Consider the following 24,798-nt stretch of genomic DNA (forward strand, 5'->3'; position numbering starts at 1 on the left):
AGTCTGATTAATTTAGACTTCAGAACCAGCTTCAGAGATTATGTAATTTGCATTCTATGAAGCCAAAACCCAAAGGATACAACTGCTATAGTAAAATCAAAATGGCTGTAGTTCTTAATCTAAACCGTTAAAAATAGATGATGCTGTTCTTTACGATTATAGAGCAGCTTTTACTTCTCCTAAAGAGTAAGATAAGTAAGGATTGCCATTTTGATTTCCACAACCTGGTGTTTTGACCAAGACGGGAGGAGTGCACTGTCCTTTCGAGTTCCACAAGGAACTAGGAGCAGAAGTAGACCATATGGTCCATCGAGTCTGCTGCACCATTCAATACGATCATGGCTGATCTTGGGCTTCAATTTCACTTTCCTGCCCACTCCCCATATCCCTTGATTGCCTGCGAGACCAAAAATCTATCTATCACAGCCTTAAATGTATTCAACGATGGGGCATTCCAAATATTCACAACCCTTTGAGTGCAGTAATATCTCCTCATCTCAGTCCTGAATGATCGGTCCTTTATCCTGAGACTTTGCCCCTATGTTCTAGATTCCCTGACCAGTGGAAACAATCTCTCAGCTTCTACCCGATCAAGCCCTTTCAGAATCTTGTATGTCTCAATTAGATCACCTCTCATTCTGCTAAACTCCAGAGAATATAGGCCCAATTTACACAGCCTCATCATAGGACAAACCCCTCATCCCAGGGACCAATTTCGTAAATCTTTGCTGCACTGTATCCACTGCATAATATCCTTTCTTAAATGTGGAGACCAAAACTGCACACAGTGTTCCAGGTGCGGTCTCACTAAAGCCCTGTACAATTTTAGTAAGACTTCTTTATTCCTGTACTCCAATCCCCTTGCAATAAAAGCCAATATGCCATTTGCCTTCCTAATAGCCTGCTGCACCTGCCTGTTTACTTTGTGCATTCCTTGTACACCAAAGTCTCTCTGAACATCAACACTTAACAGTTTCACACTTTTTAAAAAAATATGCTGCTTTTCTATTCGTATGACCAAAGTAAACAACTTCACACTTTCCTTCATTATACTCCATTTGCCATCTTGTTGCCCACTCACTTAACCTGTCTGTATCTCTTTGCAGCCTCTCTATGTCCTCCCCGCAGCTTACCTTTCTACCGAGCTTTGTATCATCAGCAAACGTAGATACATTACCCTCTGTCTCTTCATCCGAGTCATTATTATAAAGTGTAAATAGTTGAGGCCCCAGCACTGATCCTTGAAGCACCCCACTATTCACTATCTGTCAACTTGAAAATGTCCCATTTACACAAACTCTCTGCTTTCTGTCTGTTAACCAATCATCTATCCATGCTAATATATTACCCCAACACCATGAGCACTTATATTGTCTAATAATCTTCTATGTGGCACCTTATCGAATGCCTTTGGCAATCCAGGTATACTACATCTACTGGTTCACCTTTATCTATTCTACCTGTTACATCCTCAAAAAATTCTAATAAATTTGTTAAACAGGATTTTCCTTTAGTAAAACCATGCTGACTTGTTCCAATCATACTATGCTTTTCCAGGTGCATCGTTAAGACTTCTTTAATAATAGTTTCCAGCATCTTCCCAATGATTGATGTTAGGCTAACTGGCTGGTAGTTCCCTGTTTTCTCTCTACCTCTTTCTTGAAAAGCGGTGTAACATTTGCGAACTTCCAATCTGATGGGACTGTTCCCAAATCTAAGGAATTCTGGAAAATCATAGCCAGCACATCCATTATCTCTGCAGCTATCTCTTTTAGAACCCTAGGGTGTAGGCCAACTGGTGCCGAGGATTTGTCAAAATTTAATCCCTTAAGTTTCTCCAATCCTTTTTCTCAGTTGATATCAATTTCCTTAATTTCCTCACTCTTTTTAGCCCCTAGGTTACTGCCTATTTCTGGTATGGAATTTGTGTCTTCTACTGTAAGGACAGACACCAAATATTTGTTCAGTGCCTCTGCCATTTCCTCATTGCCCATGATGATATCACCTATCTCTGGCCCTAAGGGACCAATGTCTACTTTAGCTACTCTCTTCCTTTTTATGTACTTATAAAAGCTCTTACAATCTGTTTTTATATTGCTGGCTAGTTTACTCTCATTCTATTTTACCCCTTTTTATCAACTTTTTGTGGCCCTTTGCTGGTTTCTAAAACACTCCCAATCCTCAGACTTGCTACTATTTTTTTGCAACATTGTAAGCCTCTTCTTTTAGTCTAATACTGTCCTTAATTTCCTGAGTGAGCCACGGATGGGTCTTTCTTGACTATGGAATGTACTTTTGTTGAACCCTTTGAATTGTTTCTTTGAATATTTCCCACTGTTCAGTTACTGCCATACCTTCCAGTCTATTTACCCAATTAACCTTAACCAGTTCTCCGCTCATACCTTTGTAATTATCTTTGTTTAAGATCCTTGTTTGTGATTGAAATGTATCACTTTCAAGCTTCACATGAAATTCAATGGTATTGTGATCATTATTTCCCAGTGAATCTTTTACTATGACGTTGCTAATTAACCCTGTTTCCTTACATGATATGAGATCGAAGATAGTTTTATCCCTAATCGGTTCTACAGCATATTGCTCCAAGAAACTGTCACGAAAACATTCTACAAATTCACCTTCTAGACCACTGTTGCCAATTTGATTGTCCCAGTCTATATGCAGATTAAAGTCCCCCACAGTTAATACATTACCTTTGTTACAAGCTCCAATAATTTTCTGTTTAATGTTTGGTCAAATAATATAACTACTTGAATATTGCTGAAAATAGAGACATGTTGTCGAAGCTTTTCATCTTGCACTCATCAGGATTAAAAGCTTTGACAACATGTCTCTATTTTCAGCAATACTCTAGTTCTGTACTACCAAACAACTATTAATATAACTACTTTTAGGGGGCCTGTAAACTACTCCCACCAGTGTTTTCTGATTCCTGCTATTCCTAATTTCCACCCAAATTGATTCTACCTCATGATCTTCTGAGGCCAGATCCCTTCTCATGAATGTCCTTATGTCATTCTTTACAATCAGGGCTACCCCTCCTCCTTTGCCATTCTCTCTGTCTCTCCAAAATATTGTCTACCCTGGAATATTCATTTCCCAACCTTGATCTCCTTGTAACCATGTCTCGGTAATGGCAATTAATCTAGATCATTTACCTCTAATCGTGCCATTTCTCCATAGGTCACAACAAATATTTAAATGTTTACCCAGTTACCGATACGGTCAATCATATAGGATTCTCTGGGAAGCCAGGGAGGAGATTGCAGAGCCTTTGTCCTTGATCTTTATGTCGTCATTGTCGACAGGAATAGTGCCGGAAGACTGGAGGATAGCAAATGTTGTCCCCTTGTTCAAGAAGGGGAGTAGAGACAGCCCTGGTAATTATAGACCTGTGAGCCTTACTTCGGTTGTGGGTAAAATGTTGGAAAAGGTTATAAGAGACAGGATTTATAATCATCTTGAAAAGAATAAGTTCATTAGCGATAGTCAGCACGGTTTTGTGAAGGGTAGGTCGTGCCTCACTAACCTTATTGAGTTTTTCGAGAAGGTGACCAAACAGGTGGATGAGAGTAAAGCAGTGGATGTGGTGTATATGGATTTCAGTAAGGCGTTTGATAAGGTTCCCCACGGTAGGCTATTGCAGAAAATACGGAAGTATGGGGTTGAAGGTGATTTAGAGCTTTGGATCAGAAATTGGCTAGCTGAAAGAAGACAGAGGGTGGTGGTTGATGGCAAATGTTCATCCTGGAGTTTAGTTACTAGTGGTGTACCGCAAGGATCTGTTTTGGGGCCACTGCTGTTTGTCATTTTTATAAATGACCTGGAAGAGGGTGTAGAAGGGTGGGTTAGTAAATTTGCGGATGACACGAAGGTCGGTGGAGTTGTGGATAGTGCCGAAGGATGTTGTAGGGTACAGAGGGACATAGATAGGCTGCAGAGCTGGGCTGAGAGATGGCAAATGGAGTTTAATGCGGTAAAGTGTGAGGTGATTCACTTTGGAAGGAGTAACAGGAATGCAGAGTACTGGGCTAATGGGAAGATTCTTGGTAGTGTAGATGAACAGAGAGATCTTGGTGTCCAGGTACATAAATCCCTGAAAGTTGCTACCCAGGTTAATAGGGCTGTTAAGAAGGCATGTGGTGTGTTAGCTTTTATTAGTAGGGGGATCGAGTTTCCGGGCCACGAGGTCATGCTGCAGCTGTACAAAACTCTGGTGAGACCGCACCTGGAGTATTGCGTGCAGTTCTGGTCACCGCGTTATAGGAAGGATGTGGAAGCTTTGGAAAGGGTGCAGAGGAGATTTACTAGGATGTTGCCTGGTATGGAGGGAAGGTCTTACGAGGAAAGGCTGAGGGACTTGAGGTTGTTTTCGTTGGAGAGAAGGAGGAGGAGAGGTGACTTAATAGAGACATATAAGATAATCAGAGGGTTAGATAGGGTGGATAGTGAGAGTCTTTTTCCTTGGATGGTGATGGCAAACACGAGGGGACATAGCTTTAAGTTGAGGGGTGATAGATATAGGACAGATGTTAGAGGTAGTTTCTTTACTCAGAGAGTAGTAGGGGCGTGGAACGCCCTGCCTGCAACAGTAGTAGACTCGCCAACTTTAAGGGCATTTAAGTGGTCATTGGATAGACATATGGATGAAAATGGAATAGTGTAGGTCAGATGGTTTCACAGGTCGGCGCAACATCGAGGGCCGAAGGGCCTGTACTGCGCTGTAATGTTCTAATTCTAACAACGTAAGCTCGAGGAACGGCACCTCATGTTTTCATTAGGCACTTAACAGCCTTCCGGACTTAACATTGAGTTCAACAAGTTCAGACCATAATCTCTGCCCCCATGTTTCCTTTTTTTCAGGTTTTGGTTTTACTCTCGTTTTTCTCTTGCTTTTGCTTTCGTATGGCAGCTATTCATCATTCTGCCATGCACACCTCCTCTAGTCAGATTTTTTGTTTCTTTACTTGCCCCATTACCATTTCCTTCGGCCTTGCACCAGCAACCCTTTTGTCATTTAATCTTCCCTGCTTTCCACCCCATCACAGACCTTCTTTTTTGTTCTTTTATACCCCAGGCATAGTTTCCATCACATTTGTTTTGAGTTTGGCAATAAAAAGACACTGGGCATCAACATTCAGCTATCTGTTTTGTTATGATGGTGGGAAGCAGATAATGTAAGGCTTCAGCAACCCTTTTGTTGGCTAGAGGTCTATTCCTGGAGGGATCTCTGACCATATTGAAAGAGTGCTCAGCAGCAATGGAATGGCAGGATCTGGCACAAATAATGAAAGTGTCTTTGAAAGTGACATCACATTCATAACACATACTACAGATGTGAATTCAGGTACACAGGCCCAGGCAGCCAATACATCATAATATCGGTAGCATCTGTACTATAGTAGCAGGACCATCTACTGACCAAGCACAAAGAGGGCCATGTTCATTTCTAGAGGCAGGCACTGACATACAGCAGCCATCTACTTCACTTTCTCCGCCAACTGTAGAAAGAATTAGAAGAAGCGGATAGTTAGGAAGTAGAAGACACTGTTACAAAATGTAAACATGCTGCACCACACTCTATTAGAGTAAATAAAATTTGGATTAGCAGGCACTGTAAGTCTTCATGAGACTTTACTTGGGATGGGGCAGGTGAAAAGGGATATTGAAGAAGAGTCAAGGAGGTTCCTAGTAGTGGTAGGGGTAAATGACAGGGAGAAATAATTTGGCATCTTAAAAACCACATATTTGGAGTGGATCAAGCCTCAAAAATAAAGGATGCAAAGTAATATATGTTTCCAGTATTTGGGAAAGGAAGAGAATTCACCAAAAAAAGTGGCTGATTGCATGGTACAAGAACAACAATGCTACCTTCATAATAATTGGTAATCCTCCACAATAAAAAGGACGGGTATAAGGAAGACACATTCAAACCTGTTATGGTCAAAAACACTTGAAGAACATTGAGACACCAATAGAAAATCATTTAAACTTAAGAAATGGGGTGGGAGGAAGAGTGGGAAAGAAACAGGATTTCAGCAAAGACAGATCACAAGATAGAAGGCAGTATATAGGCAGGCACAGATGCTGATAGTCAGAAATATCTCATACTGGACAGTACCTTGAAACAGAAACTACGCATGAAGGAAAACACGAGGTGAAGTAAATCTATGATAACATTTATGTAGATAAATGTTAGCAGCATTAGAAATAAAATACCAGAAGTGAAGGCTGTTGTGGTATTTGGGAACCATGATGTGGTGGGAATGCCAGAAATCTGGCTTAATTCAGAGGATGAAATGAATGTAACAATTCAGTGTATAGAGTATTTAGAAAAGATAGAATGAATAGAAAAGAAGCTAGTATAGCTCTATATGTCAGGAACACCAGGGAGTTAAAAGTAGATGGTACAATGGTAGGTAGAAAGCTACAAAATGAACTCTGGGTAGCCAGCACTGATGCAAAAAATTCATGCTAATTCTCAGTGTATCTATAGACCATTGGGCTAGCATAAGGAGGGCGGTCTGGGCGATGAGCAGTGAGGAAATGTGTGAGAACATGCAAATTATTTTAATCAGAGATTTCAATCAACCAAACATAAACTGAGAAAATCCAAGTTGTTTGCTTGTGAGAGCTAGTAATTGCAGTGCAAGATTGCTTCTTGACCAAATGTATCAAGGATACATAGGCAGTGTAATAGGCAATGCTCATTTTGATCTGGTATCATTAAATGATCTCAAAAATGCCAAGGAAACTGAAGTTGGAAACTTGGAGCATCCCAGGGGACAGCAGCTACAGTGTGATAATGATCTGGAGTCTGAAATACTCTGGATCAGGAGCCAGATGCATAACTTTGAAAGGGCTAAATTATATGAAATGAAGGAACAATGAATGTGAATAAATTGGGGGAGGTTGTTCAGCAACACTTCAGTAGAAGACAAGTGTAACATTTTTGAAGGTATAATGTGAAGTATAGAAGATGAATACATTCCCAAAAACATGAAGTTCAAACTAAACAGACATGATCCTAAATGGATTTGTTATGATCCTGTAGTTTTTTTTCTTTTCTGGGAAGTATGCAGTGTGCCTTTAAGGCTGTAAAAGGATCAGTACTGCTTTAAGGCAACAAGCCCCAGGGACTGTGAGTCAAAAGTTGCATTTTGGTTACCATTGAATACAGCCTGACAGAGTGGAAGAACCAGTCAGCTACAAATGTGCATCGTGGTTGCCCTGGATACAGCCACTCAGACTGAGATTAAATATACATTGTTGTGATTAAATGTTTGGACTAGCTTTTTATTTTGAAACAGACTGTTCTAAGACAGACAGCAGGACCAGCATGAGCCGAACAGAGTTCTCTGATAATTTAAACTGAAGGAAGGTGAATTTTAGACTGATCACTTTTTCACCCCTCACAAATCTAAAGCTAAATTGATTCATTGAAAAGTGTCAGCAAGTTGTTGATTGCTGAAGTCATTGCTGGAAGAAGAAGAGCATCACTTCAACTTGAACTAGACTACTGACTATCCTACTGTTGAAGAACCTTTTTTTCCCCCATCGGATGGCTGTGAGGACTTCAAGCAACCTTGGACAGTTCCACATTGGAAGATTCCACTTCGGCAGGAGTGTAAATCTGCAAGGACACTAATTTTTCTATTTTAAATGTTGTTTATGTCTTAGTCGTGTTTAAGAATTTAGTTTTTCTAATAAACAGTTAATTTGTTGATCTAAAGACACCTGGTTTGTTTAGCCTCATTCGGCAGTTAATAGATGGTCAACTTGGCTGTGGTTTTCTTTAATTTGGAAAGTTTAAAGTGATATGTTAAGTGATCTGTGGAGTGGCGGGACTGATTTGACAGCACGTTGCTCCCACCGCAGACAGAATCATATATTTTGATTGAGGACTTTGACTTGAGCAGTGGGTCGTAAAATAGGTAGAAAGGTGATGGGGCTCACTGAGATGAATACAAGAAATTTCAGAAATATATTGAAAAGATGATCAGAGAGCCAGAGAGAAAAAGCATAGCAGCTGAAGTTAATCATAATAGTAAAAATTCTTTCTAACCACAACAGCAAAAAGGCCAGACAAGAGGAAAAACCTATAAAAGGTATAAATGGGTGTCAAACTAATAACAGTCACAAAATAATAAATTTTCTGCATGTTTTGCTAATGACATGAATTAATATTGGAGGAAGATGGGCGAATTTCTGCGAGAGTTCTCACACTCATTTGTCGTAACCTCAGTGGAAAAATCATAGAAGTCCTGGGAAAACAGCATAAACAGTGTTTACTCCATTTTTCTAGAGTTTCTACAGCTCATCTCCTAAAGTTACAAGAGACAAGAGTGAGAACCTTCATGGAAATTCATCTTTATAGTTATTATGCATTTATTGTATTTACAGGTATTCGTTCTTTATTTCCAGAGTAGGGACACAGGTATAGGCCCATTATAATCCCACTATTGTCCTGGTGGGAAGTAACATTTTAGTTATAGCATAGGTTGTATTTGTGGCTCTAGGTCAGTACTGGTACGTGCTAAGTACGTATCAGTATAGTCTTCTAGTATTACGTACTCCCCAGTCTTGTTAACAATTTCTTTAATATTATTAACTACAATGGAAAGATATATGAAAAAACCTGTGTTACACTTTTTCTTTAACTTTGCATGAAATTGAATCAGAAATCATTGCAACTGATAGGAAAGGGTTTTTTTTTGGGCTTATTTTGTTTTGATTCACTTAAATTGGCTGGAATGTCATGCAAATAGAAAATATAAGTCTCCAAATCTTTTTCAGGATGTGGAACAAGCCCAACCAAGAGAACAAAAATAGTTGGGGGTGAAAATGCCAAGAATGGGAAATGGCCTTGGCAAGTTAGTCTGCAGATGGGAATGTATGGACATATATGTGGGGCATCCATTGTTTCAAATCGTTGGCTTATTTCAGCTGGCCATTGCTTCCAAGACTCCGACTCCATACGGTAGGTAGGAATATGGTCATTATCATTCTGAATTTGTAAGAGCTGCAAATGTTTTTTTCCAGAAATATAATTTCTTTAATAAATTATTTGTTTCTAATTTAAGATTTGGAGTCAATGACCAGTATTCTTGTGATTTAATGGTAATTTAGGCAGTTGGATTAATAAATCAGAAATGCTCAAATTCAAATAAAAGATATGTTTTCATGGATTAATGTGTATTTTACTACAAGAATGTAAACAGCTAGAAGCATTAAAAATTATCATACAAGTTAAAGTACACATAATAGTATTTCACACTACTGTGCAGCTCGCACAGGATGATGGGCCAAATGGCCTCTTTCTGTGCTCTATCATGCTATTATTCTACAATTTGAAAGTGGGACACATTTAAATAGAATTCTGTGAAACTTCCAGCCTACCCCAATTTAGCAAGTGTGCGTTGAAAGTGCATTACTTTGATGCAACAATTTATTTTCCATTTTAGGGGTAAAGATTTTGCTGCATTTGCTTCTGGCTGACACGGGGAGTGCATATTGAGAAACTGCGCATTCCCAGTCCATGATCGTCTAACCATTAACTTTATTGAATGGAAAATTGTGAGGCAGCACCAAGTTTCCTGATGTGCCAGAAGTGGGAGTAGCAGAATTTTTACTCTTTTTATCCATATTTTTCAAATATTTTTAACACTTAATTATGAACTATTCTGCTGTTTAAAGATGCAACAAAATAATGACCCAAGTTTAAATGAAGCATTACATTATATTCATCCCCAGTGAGTTATATTCCAGAAATGAGAAATTCTCATGATTCCAGCAGGACAGAAACTACTGGGGTGAAATTGGTCTTTAGTGTTAACAGAAAACGTATGACAATAGATCAGCTGCACATTTTATATACCTCACAATTTTCTTTTCACCCATAATGATTTACTACACATACCACAAAAGGAATACTTCCCACAATGCCTGTACCATTCATATAGCCTTCAGTCCTGCTCTTAGCCAGCTAAAATATCAATCTATCTGTGACTGTACATTTCAGTTTAGTTGTATGAGTTGAGCTTTAAGTGCACATGTAAATTATACATTGCTATTGTTCAGCCAATATATATATATTATCTGGACCTTTATAATCTACTCTGCTTTCCTCCTTTTCATTTCAATTTTCTACCCTTTCCTGCTCTCTTGAAATCCATTGGCCACTTGATGACGCACAGTTCTATGATGTCAGTTACCTTCCAGTACCTTGCCCAAGTCTAAGACTTGATGATAAGTTTTAACAGGTTATTTAATTGTGGTGTGCATCTCAGTTAAGTCCAATCCTATTCCCACTCCCACTGATGTCCACAAGCACACATTTCCAGCAGTGGTCACAGGATAGCAATCAGGAAATGGAGCTCTGGTTGATTTTCTTTTTGCCTCAACCTGAGGCATTGAAATCAGTTGTACCACCCTTCCATCAACCCAGCTGAAATCGCAAGATTAATATGAATGAAGAAGCCCCATTTTGCTCTTCCAGCCGAGAAAATGAAATTCTTTCCATCATAATATCCAAATATCTTTTTTTTAAAAACCAAGACTTTCTTGCTGCCAAGATTTGTTTTGCCTTTAGAATGGCCTACTTCTGTTCCTATGTTTCTAAATTTACAATTCAGCATTTGAACCTGTGCTGCTTTTTCCTACAATCAAAGTTTACCTTTCAGTTGTATTCCATTTTTAACTGTTTAATATATACCTTTCATGTCCCTTCTCAGTCACCTCCTTTCAAGGCTGAAAGGCAAAAGGAGTTAAATTTAATAATCCCCAAAGACAGGCACGGGGGATTATGATGGGGGTTTAACCTGTGCCCCTGCTTCTGATGTATTCCAACTTTGTGCTGCCTGCTCATTTACATGATTGCAGCATGCAGTCAGTTGAGTGACTGTGTTGCCTCAGCATGGGGCTAAAATCATGAGAGGCGATCATGAGTTAAAGCTGGCCTGCACTACATAAAGTCAGTCTGCACCTCTTAAAGCTGCATTGTGGTAGAGCAGCTGCTGGAGGACATTCTACAATTGTTTCTGATCTGGGAAAGACACAAGAATGGCCCAACATGAGAGGGAGCAGGCTCCAAGATTTTTTGCGCTGCACTGGAGCCCTTTCTCAATGAGGTTCAAAGAAGGTGAAATGTGCTATATCCACAGGGGACAAGGAGGCCCTCCATTCAAGCTCTCAGAATGCAGTGGTACCAAACAGCTGTAGCGGTCAGTGCCAGGAATCAAGCTCTGAGGACTTGGATGCAGTGTCGCAAAATGCTCAATTACCTCATAGAGGTGGTCGTCAGTGAATGTATCTTCAAATGCCATATCCCACCAACTGCACCACTAGCCTAAGACACTGCTCAATATCATCACTCACCTACAATCTGTATCAATTAGGATTCATACCCAACGTTCATAGCTTCACCTCAACCTCACACGCTTAGCACTGCTGCAAGCCTCACACCCAAATCTCACAGCTTGCCCACACTGTCAGCTGTTCAACCATGACAGCCAATTCACCCAAACAGATTGCACATGCTGGACTAAATCTTATGGGCCCCTTAGGGACGGTAACAGAGGTGGGCAGGCCCATAAAATTGCATGGGAAGGTGGGGCGGAGTGCTCGATGCCTTGGAATTTAGTCCAGGGTGAGGAAGGCTGAAGACGGCCTTCCCGTCGAACGGCCTCTTCCCGTGCTAGTAAAACAAGGTGGACTCCCTGTGGGCTTGGTGGGAAGGGCCTCCTCCGTGGGCAATCCACCCTGCCCCCAACAGCCACCCCACCCTGCCCCGCCCCGCCCCACCCCACCAAGGACCTGCTGACTGGCCCAGGTTATCCCACCACACTTACCGGGGTCTGGGGCTTCTGCTCTGCTCCTGGTCCCGGTCTCCTGTAGTACCAGCAATGGCCACTGCCAATACTACTGAGCTGCTGGCCTCTGATTGACTGGCAGCTCGTGGAGGCAAGATCCCTGTCCCTTTAAGGATTGGGATCCTGGTACAGGCAGTTAATTGCCCAAGCCCCATTACTTAGAGTTGGGGAGGGTCTCCAAAGGGCTGAGGCAGTGTTCCCCTCGCCTTTTGTGCCTGGCATTGGGACCCTCACTGGCTCTAAAAAATCCAGCCCACACTCACTGACATACTTTCCTCTCTCTTTCAGGCTGAGGTGGTGCCCAACCAGGTGCTAACTAGCGGAAGACAGGAGTTGTGCATGTCCTTACCCCAATGGAGGAGATGGAGCAGCCATTGCTAAGGCTTATGGCCAGTGACGGAAAAGAAGCAATAGAAGATGACAGTATCCTCGTACCTAATCTTCCTCACATCCCCTCATCCCACAATCCCTTCTGATTTCAAATCTGCAGATGGTGTAAGCATACACTTCTTATATTCCCCTCCTTCCCTTACTGCAACCCTACCCTTGTGCCTTCCTCCTTTCAAATATCCAAGAACTGTAACTTGGCCAGGCAGTGGTGGAAGAGCAATAGTGGAAAAGCCAGAAGAGATTGATGATGAAGAAACACCATCACTCCATCACACTCGCAGCCACCAGTACAGACACTGACACAACACATACTTTAGAAGATAGCTTAGAGCCGGTGTCCCGGAGCCAGGGCAGGGGACAAGGGTATTGCAGGTGCCAGCTCCCAGAAGGTGAGTTTGAACATGAGCTCTGCTGCAGAGGATTTAGATGAACATTTCAATGGGGCAGGCTACAGAAGAAGGGTTTGAACAGAAAAGTCTGCATGCAGTGCCAAGGAGCTTAGAGAAGTCTGGCACCAACTTTGTGCAGAGCTTGGAGCTTATCCTTTCCAGCATGGAAGTGGTGGCCAACTCCATTCGCAAACTTGTGGACACAATCATGATTCAGTGTCTGGTGGCTGTTGTCTCAGCTTTCATTGTAGCAGAAGAAGAAGTCACCCAGTGTCTGAGTGCTGCAGCAGAAGCTCAGACTGCTCATGCAAGCTCAGCTTGCTGCCATCATAGCTGGGGATACCAGTGTTCAAAGGGACTTGTAGGCTATCACAATCTATCCTTCATCACATTGCTAGGGTTGCTGAAGCACTGCCTTGGGAGTGGTAGCGGCTCCATGGAGCATGAACCTCCTTTGCACCTTCAGGATGACAGCATTTGTCCTCCCACCATTACCACTTCACCAATGCTTCCGCTGTTGCCTGTGAGCCAGCACAGTCTGCTGCTGCCCATGCCAAGATAGTTCAGTCCTAAGCCAGGCCTTCTAGCTGCTCGGTGTCGTCATGCTTGGCCATCTGCAGTGTCCTCCACTGAAAGTCAGCAGCCTTCCACCAGCCACACTGCAGCCGCTGGGGTAGCATTGCATAGGAGCACTAGGCCTGGCAGAGACACCCACAAGACAGGCACTAAGGGAATGCACAAGGATGATTAGTTGACGTTTGCATGCAATATGGACCGCTTTGATTTATAAAATTTGATTTAATTTAGTTAGATTTGATTTTAATTTAAGCATACAGATACAGTAGCATAGTAGTTATGTAACTGAACTAGTAATCCAGAGGCCTGAGTTAACAATCTGACGACATGAATTTAAATCCCATCATAGCAGCTGGGGAGTTTAAATTCAGTTAATTTAATAAATCTGGAATAAAAAACTAATATCAGTAACGATAGCCATGAAACTCTCAGATTGCCGTAAAAACCCATCTGGTTAACTAATATCTCTTCGGGAAGGAAATCTGCTGTCCTTACTTGCTGTGACTCCAGACCCACAGCAATGTGATTGACTCTTAACTGCCCTAGCAAACCACTCAGTTGTCTCAAAGGCAATTAGCAATGGGCTATAAATGCTCATCTTGCCAGCAAAGGCCACATCCTGTGAATGAATTTAAAAACATTGGTTTGGAATGGCTATTTTGTATTGGCTCTTATTTTTGCATTGTGGTCAAGCAAGCAATGTGATGGTCAGTGACAAAGGTAAGGTAAAGCGTGGGACTGTTGATGAATGGGAAATTGGGATAGCTTTTACTGGTATTGCATTCAGATGAGTTGTTCACAACAGCTGGGCCAGAAAGGGCCTGGCAAACTTAACTGTAGTTTGCCTCCTCCAGTCTTCTTTTCCTCCTCCTCTTTTCTCCTGCTCCTCCTTCTTCTGTCCTGTCCTCAGCTGCTTGCCATGTAACTAGTGGCAAGGGCTCTGCCCTCATGATGGTGAGGTTGTGCAGCATACACCTGACCACCACAAACCTTGACGCTCACTCTGGCAAGTACTAAAGGGGTCCTTCACAGTAATCCAGGCATTGTTTCAGCATGCCAGTGGTCTGTTCAATCACAGTTCGTGTGACAGCATGACTTTCACTGTATGCATGCTGCCCACATGTGCATAGTTTGTGCACTGGAGTCGTCAGCCATGTGGTCATCGGATAGAGCTTACCGCCCAGTAGCCATTCTTCGGTTTGTTGTGGTGGCTCAAGTGCAGCTGGCATAGAGGCCTGCTGCAGAATGAAGGCATCATGACTATTTTCAGGATAAGGAGCATTGACCTGTATGATTCACGACATCAGCTGCATGTTGGAGGAGTGGATCCCTTTGTGGTTGTGGTACATCTCTGACATCTCTTAATTTCGATGCAGTGTCCTCGCAAAGCAACGTGCATGCAGTCAATAGCACTCTGCACCACAAGGAATCCTGCAATCCTGGCGAAGGCCTGTGCTCTGGTGCTTTCTGGAAAGAGAGAATGAATGTATTCAGCTCTCTTTCAAGAAAGAGTGCCAGTGATCTCCCTTATGCAACAGTAGATGGCAAACTGTGAGATGTTGCAAATATCTCCAGCTGCAGTCTGGAAGGAGCCTGACACATCGAAGTTTATGGCCACAGTCACCTTCACAGCCTCGCAATGCAGTCTTGAGATTGCAGTTGTGGTTGCAGCATATAGCAAATTTTAGTGAGGATATCCTTAGTGAGATGCAGGCATCTCCCACACACTGTTCCTCAGAGGTTCAGGTAGGAGAACTTGAAGTGTATCCATGTGTAGCAGATGCCATTTTGGACCTTTAAGGTCCCTGAACACTCTGGGCAGATATTATCTCCTGTTAAGAGCCCTTCTCCCCCTCCTCCTTCCTCTTCCAGCAGCTTGCCTTGATCTGCATGCTGTCTGCTCATTCTTCCAGTCATCCCACTCTCTGACTGACACTGTCCTGATTTAACAATATTTGTTCTTCTTTCTTCTTTCTTAGTTACTTGCTGCTCTATAATGATCAGACTTGTTAAATGCTCAGCCTACAAACACTCTAAGATCTCTTTCAACCTCCCACTTAGATAATTCAACACTATTTATGGAGCACGTACATCACCCAGTTTTCTTTTAATCTGCAAAACTTATTCAAAGCAGAGTGATATTCAAATCTGGGGCCTTCCTAATTCATATGCTTAGCTATTCATCAGATAAATCCAATGAGTTACTGGATGAACAAACTTGTATTGTGTAATAGAATTTCCTTATTCTTACAGATATTCCACATCATCAGCTTGGACGGCATATCTAGGCTTGAGGTTAATGAATAGAATGAACTCTTGGATAGTGACCAGATCAATTAACAGAATTATTACCCATCCCAAATATGATGAATATACATCAGATTATGACATTGCACTGTTAGAACTGAAGACGCCAGTCTTTTTCAGTGATTCTATCCAACCTGTCTGCTTACCCGCCACTACTCATATCTTCAGTACTACAGCAAACTGCTACGTCACTGGCTGGGGAGTCCTAGGAGAAGATGGTATGTTGCTTTGATAAAGGGTGTTGAAAACAACAAATAAGAGTAGTGCTTAATGTATTTAAATTGTTTGTGATAATAGAGAAAACACAGTTTATTCCTGTTGAATGTGCAGGTGAATTCACCAATCCTGTGTGCCCAACAGAAAAGCCAAGCCTGAAGTGAACATGAGTTGGAGAATCAGGTCTACACTGCTGTACCCCAGTCTCTGATCCACACTCCCTGCTGTGAGCATGGGATTGGTGAATTTATCCAATAGTTTTTATACAAGTAAACTGACTGGATAAAATGTTCATTTGTTCATTCAGGTGTGTATACCATTGTCTTCAGTGGAAATATGGCCTGTTCTATGTTTGTTCTTCGTCTGCGGTCAGGTGAAATAGATGTTACTTTTTCTTTTTCTTTTTTTAGATTTTTTGATATTGTAAGTTAGTTAACACTTGGAGGATTTGTCTGGCAAAGAAACGTTGTATATAACAGCTAACATCCTAAAATTTTCTGTTAAGAATTTGCTGAAAAAGAGCTTGTCTTCATTTTGCCACATTAAATTAATGTATTGCTTTCACATTAGTGGAGGTCTAGTTGGAAGATTATAATGTGTATTAATTGAGTCCTGCCCTCTGTGTGTACGATAGTGGCAGTCTGAGGGTTTGAATTCAGTTGAAGAAACTGGTAATAAAAGATGGTAACAGTAAAAAGTGACTATCAAGCTGTCAGATTGTTGTAAAAACCCAAATGGTTCATTAATATCTTTTTAGAGAAGGAAACCTGCCATCCTTATCTGGTCTGGACTATATGTGACACCAGTCCCAGACCAATCTCATCACTGCCATCGAAGTGGCCCAGCAAGCCACTCAGTTATAGCAAACTACTGTAAAGGACTACAGCAGTTCAATTAATAGGTCCACAACCACCTTCTTAGGGCAACTTGGGATAGTCAAGAAATACTGGCCTTGCCAGCGATGTCACATCCCAAGAATGAATAAAAATAATTAATCATCAGATAATTTCACTATTTTACCCATAAAATGTTTTAAATTAAGTGAATTTAGGGTATGAACCAGCATAATTGGGGGAGATATTTTTTTAAAGTGAAGAAGGAAAAATCAGATGCCAAGTCATTTTAGGCTGCTTGGCAATCAACTGAAGAGTAGTCTCATCATTCTGTTCACAGCAGCTTGCCAGTATTGATCATAGAGCCATTACGGCATAGAAGGAGAACTTCGGCCCATCAAGTCCATGCCAGCTCTCTATAGCGCAATCAGTCTGTCCAATTTTTCCACTCTATCCCCATAGCCCTGCAAGTTTAGTTCCCTCAAGTGCCCATCCAATGTTCTTTTTGAAATAATTGATTGTCTCCACTTCCACCCCCCTTGTAGGCAGCGAGTTTCAGGTCATTACCACTTGCAGCATAAAAAAGTTCTTCCTCACATCCCCCCCCCACCCCCCCATACTTTTTGGCCACAACCTTAAATCTGTGTCCTCTAGTCCTTGTAGCATCAGCTAATGGAACAGATTTTCTTTCTGTACCCTATCCAAACCTGTCAGAATCTTATACACCTCTATCAGATCTCGGCTCAATCTCCTTTGGTCCAGCTTCCTGAACCTAACAGCTGAAATCCTTCATCCCTGGAGTCATTCTGGTAAACCTGCTCTGCACTCTGTCAAGGACGCTCACATCCTTCCTAAAGTGTGGCGACCAGAACTGGATGCAATACTCTAGTTGTGGCCTAACGAGAGCTTTATAAAGGTTCAGCATAACTTCCCTGCTTTTGTATTCAATGCCACTATTTGTGAAGCACAAGATCCCATGAACTCTGCACTCTCTGATTCAGTATTTTCATTCACACCAAAAATTGTCAAGTTACCATCAGCTTCTTAGTGTCCTCAAACTTTTTTTTATTCACTCATGGTATATGGGCGTCATTGGTAAAAACAGCATTTGTTGCCCATCCCTATTTTCCTTGGAAGGTGGTGGAGAACCACCTTCTTGAACCATTATAGTCCATGTGGTAAAGGTAGTCCCACGGTGCTGTTAGGGATTTCCAGGATTTTTCCATCGATCATGAAAGAACAGCAATATTGCTCTGACAGGATGGTGTGTGGCTTGGGAAACTTGCAGGTGGTGGTATTCCTATGCACTTGCTGCCCTTGTCCATCTAGGTGATAAAGGCCGCGGATTTTGGAGGTGCTGTGGAAGAAGCCTTCGCGAGATGCTGCAGTGCATCTTATAACTCATATGCACTGCAGTCATGGTGCAAAGGTGATGGAGGCAGTGAATGGTTAAGGTGGTGGATAGGGTACAAATCAAGTGGGCTGCTTTGTCCTGAATGGTGTTGAGCTTCTTGAGTATTGTTGGATCTGCAGTCATCCAGGTAAATGGAAAGTATTCCATCGCACTTCTGACTTGTGCCTTGTAGATGGTGGAAAGGCTTTGGGGAGTCAGGAGGTGAGTCACTCATTGTAGAAAACCCAGCCTGTAACCTGCTCTTGTAGCCACAGTATTTATGTGGCTGTTACACTTAAGTTTCTCGTCAATGGTGCCTCCCCAGGATGTTGATGGTGGATTCAGCGATGGTAATGCCATTGAATGTCAAGGGGCGGTGGTAAGACTCTCTCCTGTTGGTGCTGGTCATTGTCTGGCACTTGTGTGGTGTGAATGTCACTTGCCACTTATCAGCCCAAGCCTGAATGTTGTCCAGGTCTTGCTGCATGCGGACAGACTGCTTCATTATCTGTGGAATTGCTTATCGAGCTGAACATCCTCACTTCTGACCTTATGATGGAGGCAAGGAGCTGAAGATGATTGGGCCTAGGATACTGCCCTGAGGAACTCTTGCAGCAATGTCCTGGGGCTGAGATGATGGACCTCCAACAACCACAATCATCTTCCATAGTATTAGGTTTAATTTTAGCCAGTGAAGAGCATTCCCCTGATTCCCACTGACTTCAGTTTTACTCAGACTCTTTGGTGCCACAGTCAGTCAAGTGCTGCCTTGATGTCAGGGAAAGTCATTCTCACCTCACCTCTAAAATTCAGCTTTGTTGTCCATGTTTGGACCAAGGCTGTAATGAAATCTGGAGCCTATTGGTCCTAGCAGAACCCAAACTGAATATTGGTGAGGATGTTACTGGCAAGTGTCACTTGATAACACTGTCAATGACACTTTCCATCACTTTGCTGATGATTGAGAGTAGTAATTGGCCGGATTGGATTTGTTCTGCTTTTTGTGGACAGGACAGAACTGGACAATTTTCTTCTTTGTTGTAGCTGTACTGGAACAGCTTGGGCATAGATGCCCAAGCACAAGCCTGCAGCACTATAGTTGCAAACTACTCCAACTTATTCTGTGGTGCGACATGTCTCTAATTCAGTGCTCCTTTCTGGCAGGTTTACTCTTGCAGTGGTAACATTATTTATTTGGAGCTTTTTTGGTATCTTGAATGCCAATGAATGGAATAGATTACCATCACTAATGCTGAGAATGTTGGGTTCATCCCTGTGTCATAACAGTTCCCAGCTATAAACTAGATTTAGTTAACAATCTGATTGTAGTGGAGCAACATTTCAAATAGTGACCGTAATGTGATTGAATTTGATAGTAGTTTTGAGTGTGCAAAGGGCGAGTCACAAAATATTATCTAAGTATTATGTGTGACGGTGGTAATGTCATTGAACTAGTAATCCAGAGACCCAGGCTAATGCTCTGGGGCACAGGTTCAAATCCCAACATGGCAGCTGGTAGAATTTAAATTCAATTAATTAATTAAAGAAATAGAAGTCTGGAATTGAAAGCCAGTCTCAGTAATGGTGCCATGAAACTGTCACTGATTTGGCCTTGTCATGCTAGGCCCCACCTGCCAAGAATGAGGCACATTAATTTTGTCATGAACATTGATTTTTAAATGTTCACTGGAGTGAGGGAAGGACTTGCTGAACAGGTTATCCATGGTTGGAAAAGACATTTGCATATTAACAGATGGTGTTTGGAAGGACAGAGCAGTCATTCCCTGACATTCACCCCACAATGGACTTTTGATCACCAGACGTTGAAGGTGGGGGAGCTCGCATTTCAGGTTGAATGCTAAGATGGCCGAATACACAAACTGACATGGTCAAACCACTTGTCACATGACTAACCTGCTGGGCAACCTGAGTTTTTTGAATTCGTACAAACAGTTTGGGCAGAAAGCTGTTTGCTCCTGGACTGAGAAGATCTCTCTCCTGTCTGCGCCCATCTCTTTCTCACAAGCCTCTGAATCCACATGAACCTCAAGAGAGAAAAGTCTTCTACAGCAAACAAGGTTTAAGAAAAATACTGGGCCCCAACGAAAAGCAAGATCTACCTACAATCAAGGACTCTACAGTGAGCTCGAAGAACCGTAACAACAACTCTTCAGATTTTAGCTCAAACCTTTCCACTTTACTTTTCTTCTGATCTTTTCTGTCTCTATTGGCATGTATGTATCGTGTTTGCATGTTAGCGTGGGCACGTTGTGTATCTGTAGGCATTAACCAAATTAGAGTTTAAGTTTAATAAATTTCAACTTTTCTTCTTTAAACCTGAGAAAGCCTGTTTATGCTGGTTTATTTGCCTTATAATTGGAAAGCGGTGAACAAGGATTCACCAAGGGGGAGCTAAAAAAACAGTGTGTTTAAGATTAAACCCTGTTACGGCAAGAGCAGGTGAAGGCTGAAAGGGAACCCTAGACACCTTTCTCACCTGGTTGTAACAGCGTAAAAACCCATTTGGTTCACTAATGCCTTTTACGGAAGGAAGTCTGCCGTCCTTACCTGGTCTGGCCTACATGTGACTCCAGACCCACAGCTATATGATGGACTCTTAACTGCCCCCTGAAATGGCCTTGCGAGCCACTCAGTTGTCAAGAGCAATTAGGGATGGGAAAAAAATGCTGGCCTTGCCAGTGACGCCCACATCCCATGAAAGAAGTTGAAAAAAGTAAGGCAAACTTTGAAGGAATGAAAATTAAATTGATCACAGTAAACTGGGCTGAACTGTTAATGGGTAAATCTACAGACAGTGGGAAGTATTCAAAGAATACACAACACAAAACCAGTACATACCTCTAAAAGGCTCCACTTGAGTATTTAAGAAACCATGGTGAACAAATGAGATAACAGATAGAGGTTGTAGTCCCTTGAATTTAGTAAGATGAGAGGTGATCTAATTGGGTTATTGAAAATGATTAAGGGATTTGATAGGGTAGATACATGGAAAGTATTTCCTCTGGTTGGAGGAAAAAAATGTAAAATAAGAGCTAGGCAATTTTAGAGTGACATCAGGAGGCACTTTTTCCACACAAAGGGTAATAAAAATCTGGAACTCACAACCCCAAAAGGCCGTGGATGCTGGGCCAATTAAACATTTTAAGACTGAGATCAGCAGATTTTTGTTAAGTAAGTGTATCGAGAGAATGAAGTACAGGCGGGTAAGTGGAGTTGAGGTACTGATCTGCCATGATCTAATTGAATAGCAGAGCAAGTATCAGAAAGACTGAACAGGATGGACCTTTTTTCTTTAGAAAAGAGAAGGCTGAGAGGTGACATGATAAAAGCCTCTAAAATTATGACAAGGTTCCATCGGTAAACGTGAAGAAAATGCTTCCACTTGTGTAGGAGACGCAATTTAGTGGCTGTAAATATAAGATAGTCACTAATAAATCCAATAAGGAATTAGGAGAAACTTCTTTGCACAGAGAGTGGTGAGAATGTGGAACTCATTACCACATGGAGTGCTTGAGGCAAATAGCATACATGCATTTAAGAGGAAGCTAGATAATAACATGAGGTAAAATGGAATTAATAGCTATGTTGATAGGGTGAGATGAAGTAAGGAACGAGCAGGCTCATGTGAAGCATAAACACTGGCAGAGACCTGTTGGGCTGAATGACCTGTTTCTCCACTGTAAAATTCTACATCATTCTGTGTAGCAGGCTGGAGGGGCTGAATAACTTCAAAAAATGTTTGAAAATAAAATACCAAATCTGAATGTCTTTTGTTGCTGTAAAAGTGCTGTGCTTGAGTGCCCTCCTGTTGGAGAATGAAATAATTTAAATATAAAATATTGGTCAACAGACAAATATATAGTTGTGTGGATGTAATTAGTCAAAGGAAGCACAGACTTCAATCAGCAGCTTCTGTAGTAACTGCAGAGTGCAGGAAATAGCCTTGGCATATGTGAACAGTAGGTCCAATGGATGTTCAGTTCTGTGGATAATATTTCGCTAAACAAAAGCCTTTCTGTTTGTTAGGTGAACTAGCCACTGTTCTTCAGGAGGCCAGTGTGAAAATAATTCCTCTCAATATTTGTAACAAGCTATACGAGAACTCAGTGACTTCCAGAATGCTTTGTGCAGGCTATCTTCGTGGTGGAGTTGATGCATGCCAGGTAAGAGGCCGTGCATTTCGGTACAGGTAGTTAATTTACAGTCGCAGTGCGTTTAAAGCACTGAATTAACTGTTTTGATTTTCATCAGATTTTACTGCAGTGGCATTCAAGTTTAATCTTTATTTTCTAAATGAAGGCTGATCTCCAGTAGGATCATGTATTAAAAGAGAAACACCATTTTTCATTTACTGCAAAATCATTGAATCTTTATGTATTATTTTCTATACGGTACATATAGGAAAAGATTTTCCACACCTAAATAATTTAATGAGCTATTTTCCAAACAGATAGCTGCAAAATAAGGCTATATACAGATGTGATATCAACTGTAACATAGGGTATATGCACAAGACCTATATATTCAAAATAAAGAAATTGCTTTTTGCTACTGCATATCACTATAATTCTCATAATAATTGAACTCTGTGTCCTTTACATAGGCTGATAAATATATCTAGACGTTCTGAAAGAAAATCACATTAACATCTTTTTCTCCTCTTCTTCTTGAAACTGTTGACTGTTCCCTGGAAAATGGATCAATAAATACTAGTGACCTTCCAGTGCCAAGCTCAAAATGGAAGTTTTCTCATTTGCATGGCTAGAGAAGGAAGTCTAGATTTATAGTAGTTTAGATGTAGAAACTATTTTCTCCACAAGCATAGCACTGCTGTTTGCTCTCAAGATTACAAGCAGCCTCAACTTTAATGTTTCTACACCAATTTTGGTAGGGTATAATTACAGTCTGGCAAGTTTACATATTCAGTTTTTATTATAAATATGAACATACAGATTTATAAATATATATGTCAGGAAATAATATGAAATTGAAATGGGGGCAGCATTACATCTATGTGCCTTGGTCCACATAGAAGCATAGAAAAATGACGGCACAGAAGGAGGCCATTCAACCCATTGTGTCCTTGCCAGCTGAAAAAACTAGCTGCCCAATCTAATCCCACCTTCCAGCATCTGGTTCATAGCCTTGCAGGTTACAGCACTTCGGGTGCATGTCCAGGTACCCTTTAAAAGAATTGAGGGTTTCTGCCTCCACCACCATTTCTGGCAGTGAATTCTAGATACCCACCACCCGCTGGGTGAAAATGTTTTTCCTCATGTCCCCTCTAATCCTTCTACAAATCACATTAAATCTGTGCCCCCTAGAAATTGACCTCTCCGCTAGGGGAAACAGGTCCTTCCTGTCTACTCTATCTAGGCCCCTCATAATTTTGTATACCTCTATAAGTCACCCCTCAGCCTCCTCACTTCTAAGGAAAACAACCCTAGCTGATCCAATCTTTCCTCACAGCTGCAACTTTCAAGCCCTGGCAACATTCTTGTAAATTTCCTCTGCACTCTCTCCAGAGCAATTATGTCCTTTCTGTAATGTGGTGACCAGAACTGTACACAATACTCCAGCTGTGGCCTAAGCAGCTGTTTATACAGTTCCAGCATTACATCCCTGCTTTTGAATTCTATACCTCGGCCAATAAAGGAAAGCATTCCATATGCCTTCTTCACCAATCTATCTACCTGTCCTGCCACCTTCAGGGACCTGTGGACATGCACTCCAAGGTCTCTCGCTTCTTCTATCCCTCTCAATATCCTCCCCATTATTGTGCATTCCCTTGCTTTGTTTGCCCTCGCCAAATGCATTACCTCACACTTCTCAGGATTGAATTCCATTTTCCACTTTCCGCCCACTAAAGCAAACCATTGATATCTTTTTGGAGTCTACAGCTATCCTCTTCACTATCAACTACATGGCCAATTTTTGTGTCATCAGCAAATTTCCCAATCATGCCTCCCACATTTAAGTCCAAATCATTAATATATACCAAAAACAGCAAGGGACCCAACACTGAACCTTGTGGAATGCCAATGGAAACCGTTTTCCATTTTCAAAAACATCTGTCAACTACTCCCCTTTGTTACCTGTCACTGAGCCAATTTTGGATTCAACCTGCCACATTTCCCTGTATCCCATGGGCTTTCATTTTACTGACTGGTCTGCCATGCGGGACCTTGTCAAATGCCTTACTAAAATCCATGTAGACCACATCCACTGCACTACCCTCATCAATCCTCCTTGTTACTGCCTCAAAAAACTCAATCAAGTTTGTAAGACATGACCTTCCCTTAACAAATCCATGCTGACTATCCCTGATTAATCCGTGCCTTTCTAAGTGACAATTTATCCTGTCCCTCAGAACTGATTCTAATAATTTACCCACCACCGAGGTCAGACTGACCGACCTATAATTATTTGGCCTATCCCTCGCACCCTTTTTAAACAATGGTACAACGTTTGCAGACCTCCAATCGTCTGGTATCTAGTGATGATTTGAAGATGATCCTCAACGCATCCGTTATTTGTTCCCTAGCTTCCTTTAACAACCTGGGATGCAATTCACCCGGCCCTGGCAATTTATTCACTTTCAAGGATGTCAGGCCCTCTAGTACTTCCTCTCTCATTATGCTTATCATATCTAATATTTCACACTCCTCCTGTCTAACTACACTGTCTGCATCAACCATCTCCTTTGTGAAGACAGAGACAAAAACTCATTAATAATTCAGCGCACATCTTCTGCCTCCACGCATAAGTTCCCTGTACATCTCTGA

General features: G+C 41.6%; 1 protein-coding gene across 1 annotated transcript in view; it reads left to right on the plus strand.

Annotated features, from left to right (window-relative positions):
• The window catches only part of LOC137374195 (suppressor of tumorigenicity 14 protein homolog), a 120,448-nt gene that overhangs the window by 80,438 nt on the left and 15,212 nt on the right, over positions 1-24,798 (plus strand). The window contains exons 18-20 of the mRNA XM_068039983.1: positions 8,815-8,998; positions 15,497-15,768; positions 22,040-22,176. Of these exons, the coding sequence (XP_067896084.1) occupies positions 8,815-8,998; positions 15,497-15,768; positions 22,040-22,176 (593 nt within the window). The remainder of the gene's footprint in view (positions 1-8,814; positions 8,999-15,496; positions 15,769-22,039; positions 22,177-24,798) is intronic.

This window comes from Heterodontus francisci, chromosome 10, assembly GCF_036365525.1.
Source record: "Heterodontus francisci isolate sHetFra1 chromosome 10, sHetFra1.hap1, whole genome shotgun sequence".
Classification (NCBI taxonomy): Eukaryota; Metazoa; Chordata; class Chondrichthyes; order Heterodontiformes; family Heterodontidae; genus Heterodontus; species Heterodontus francisci.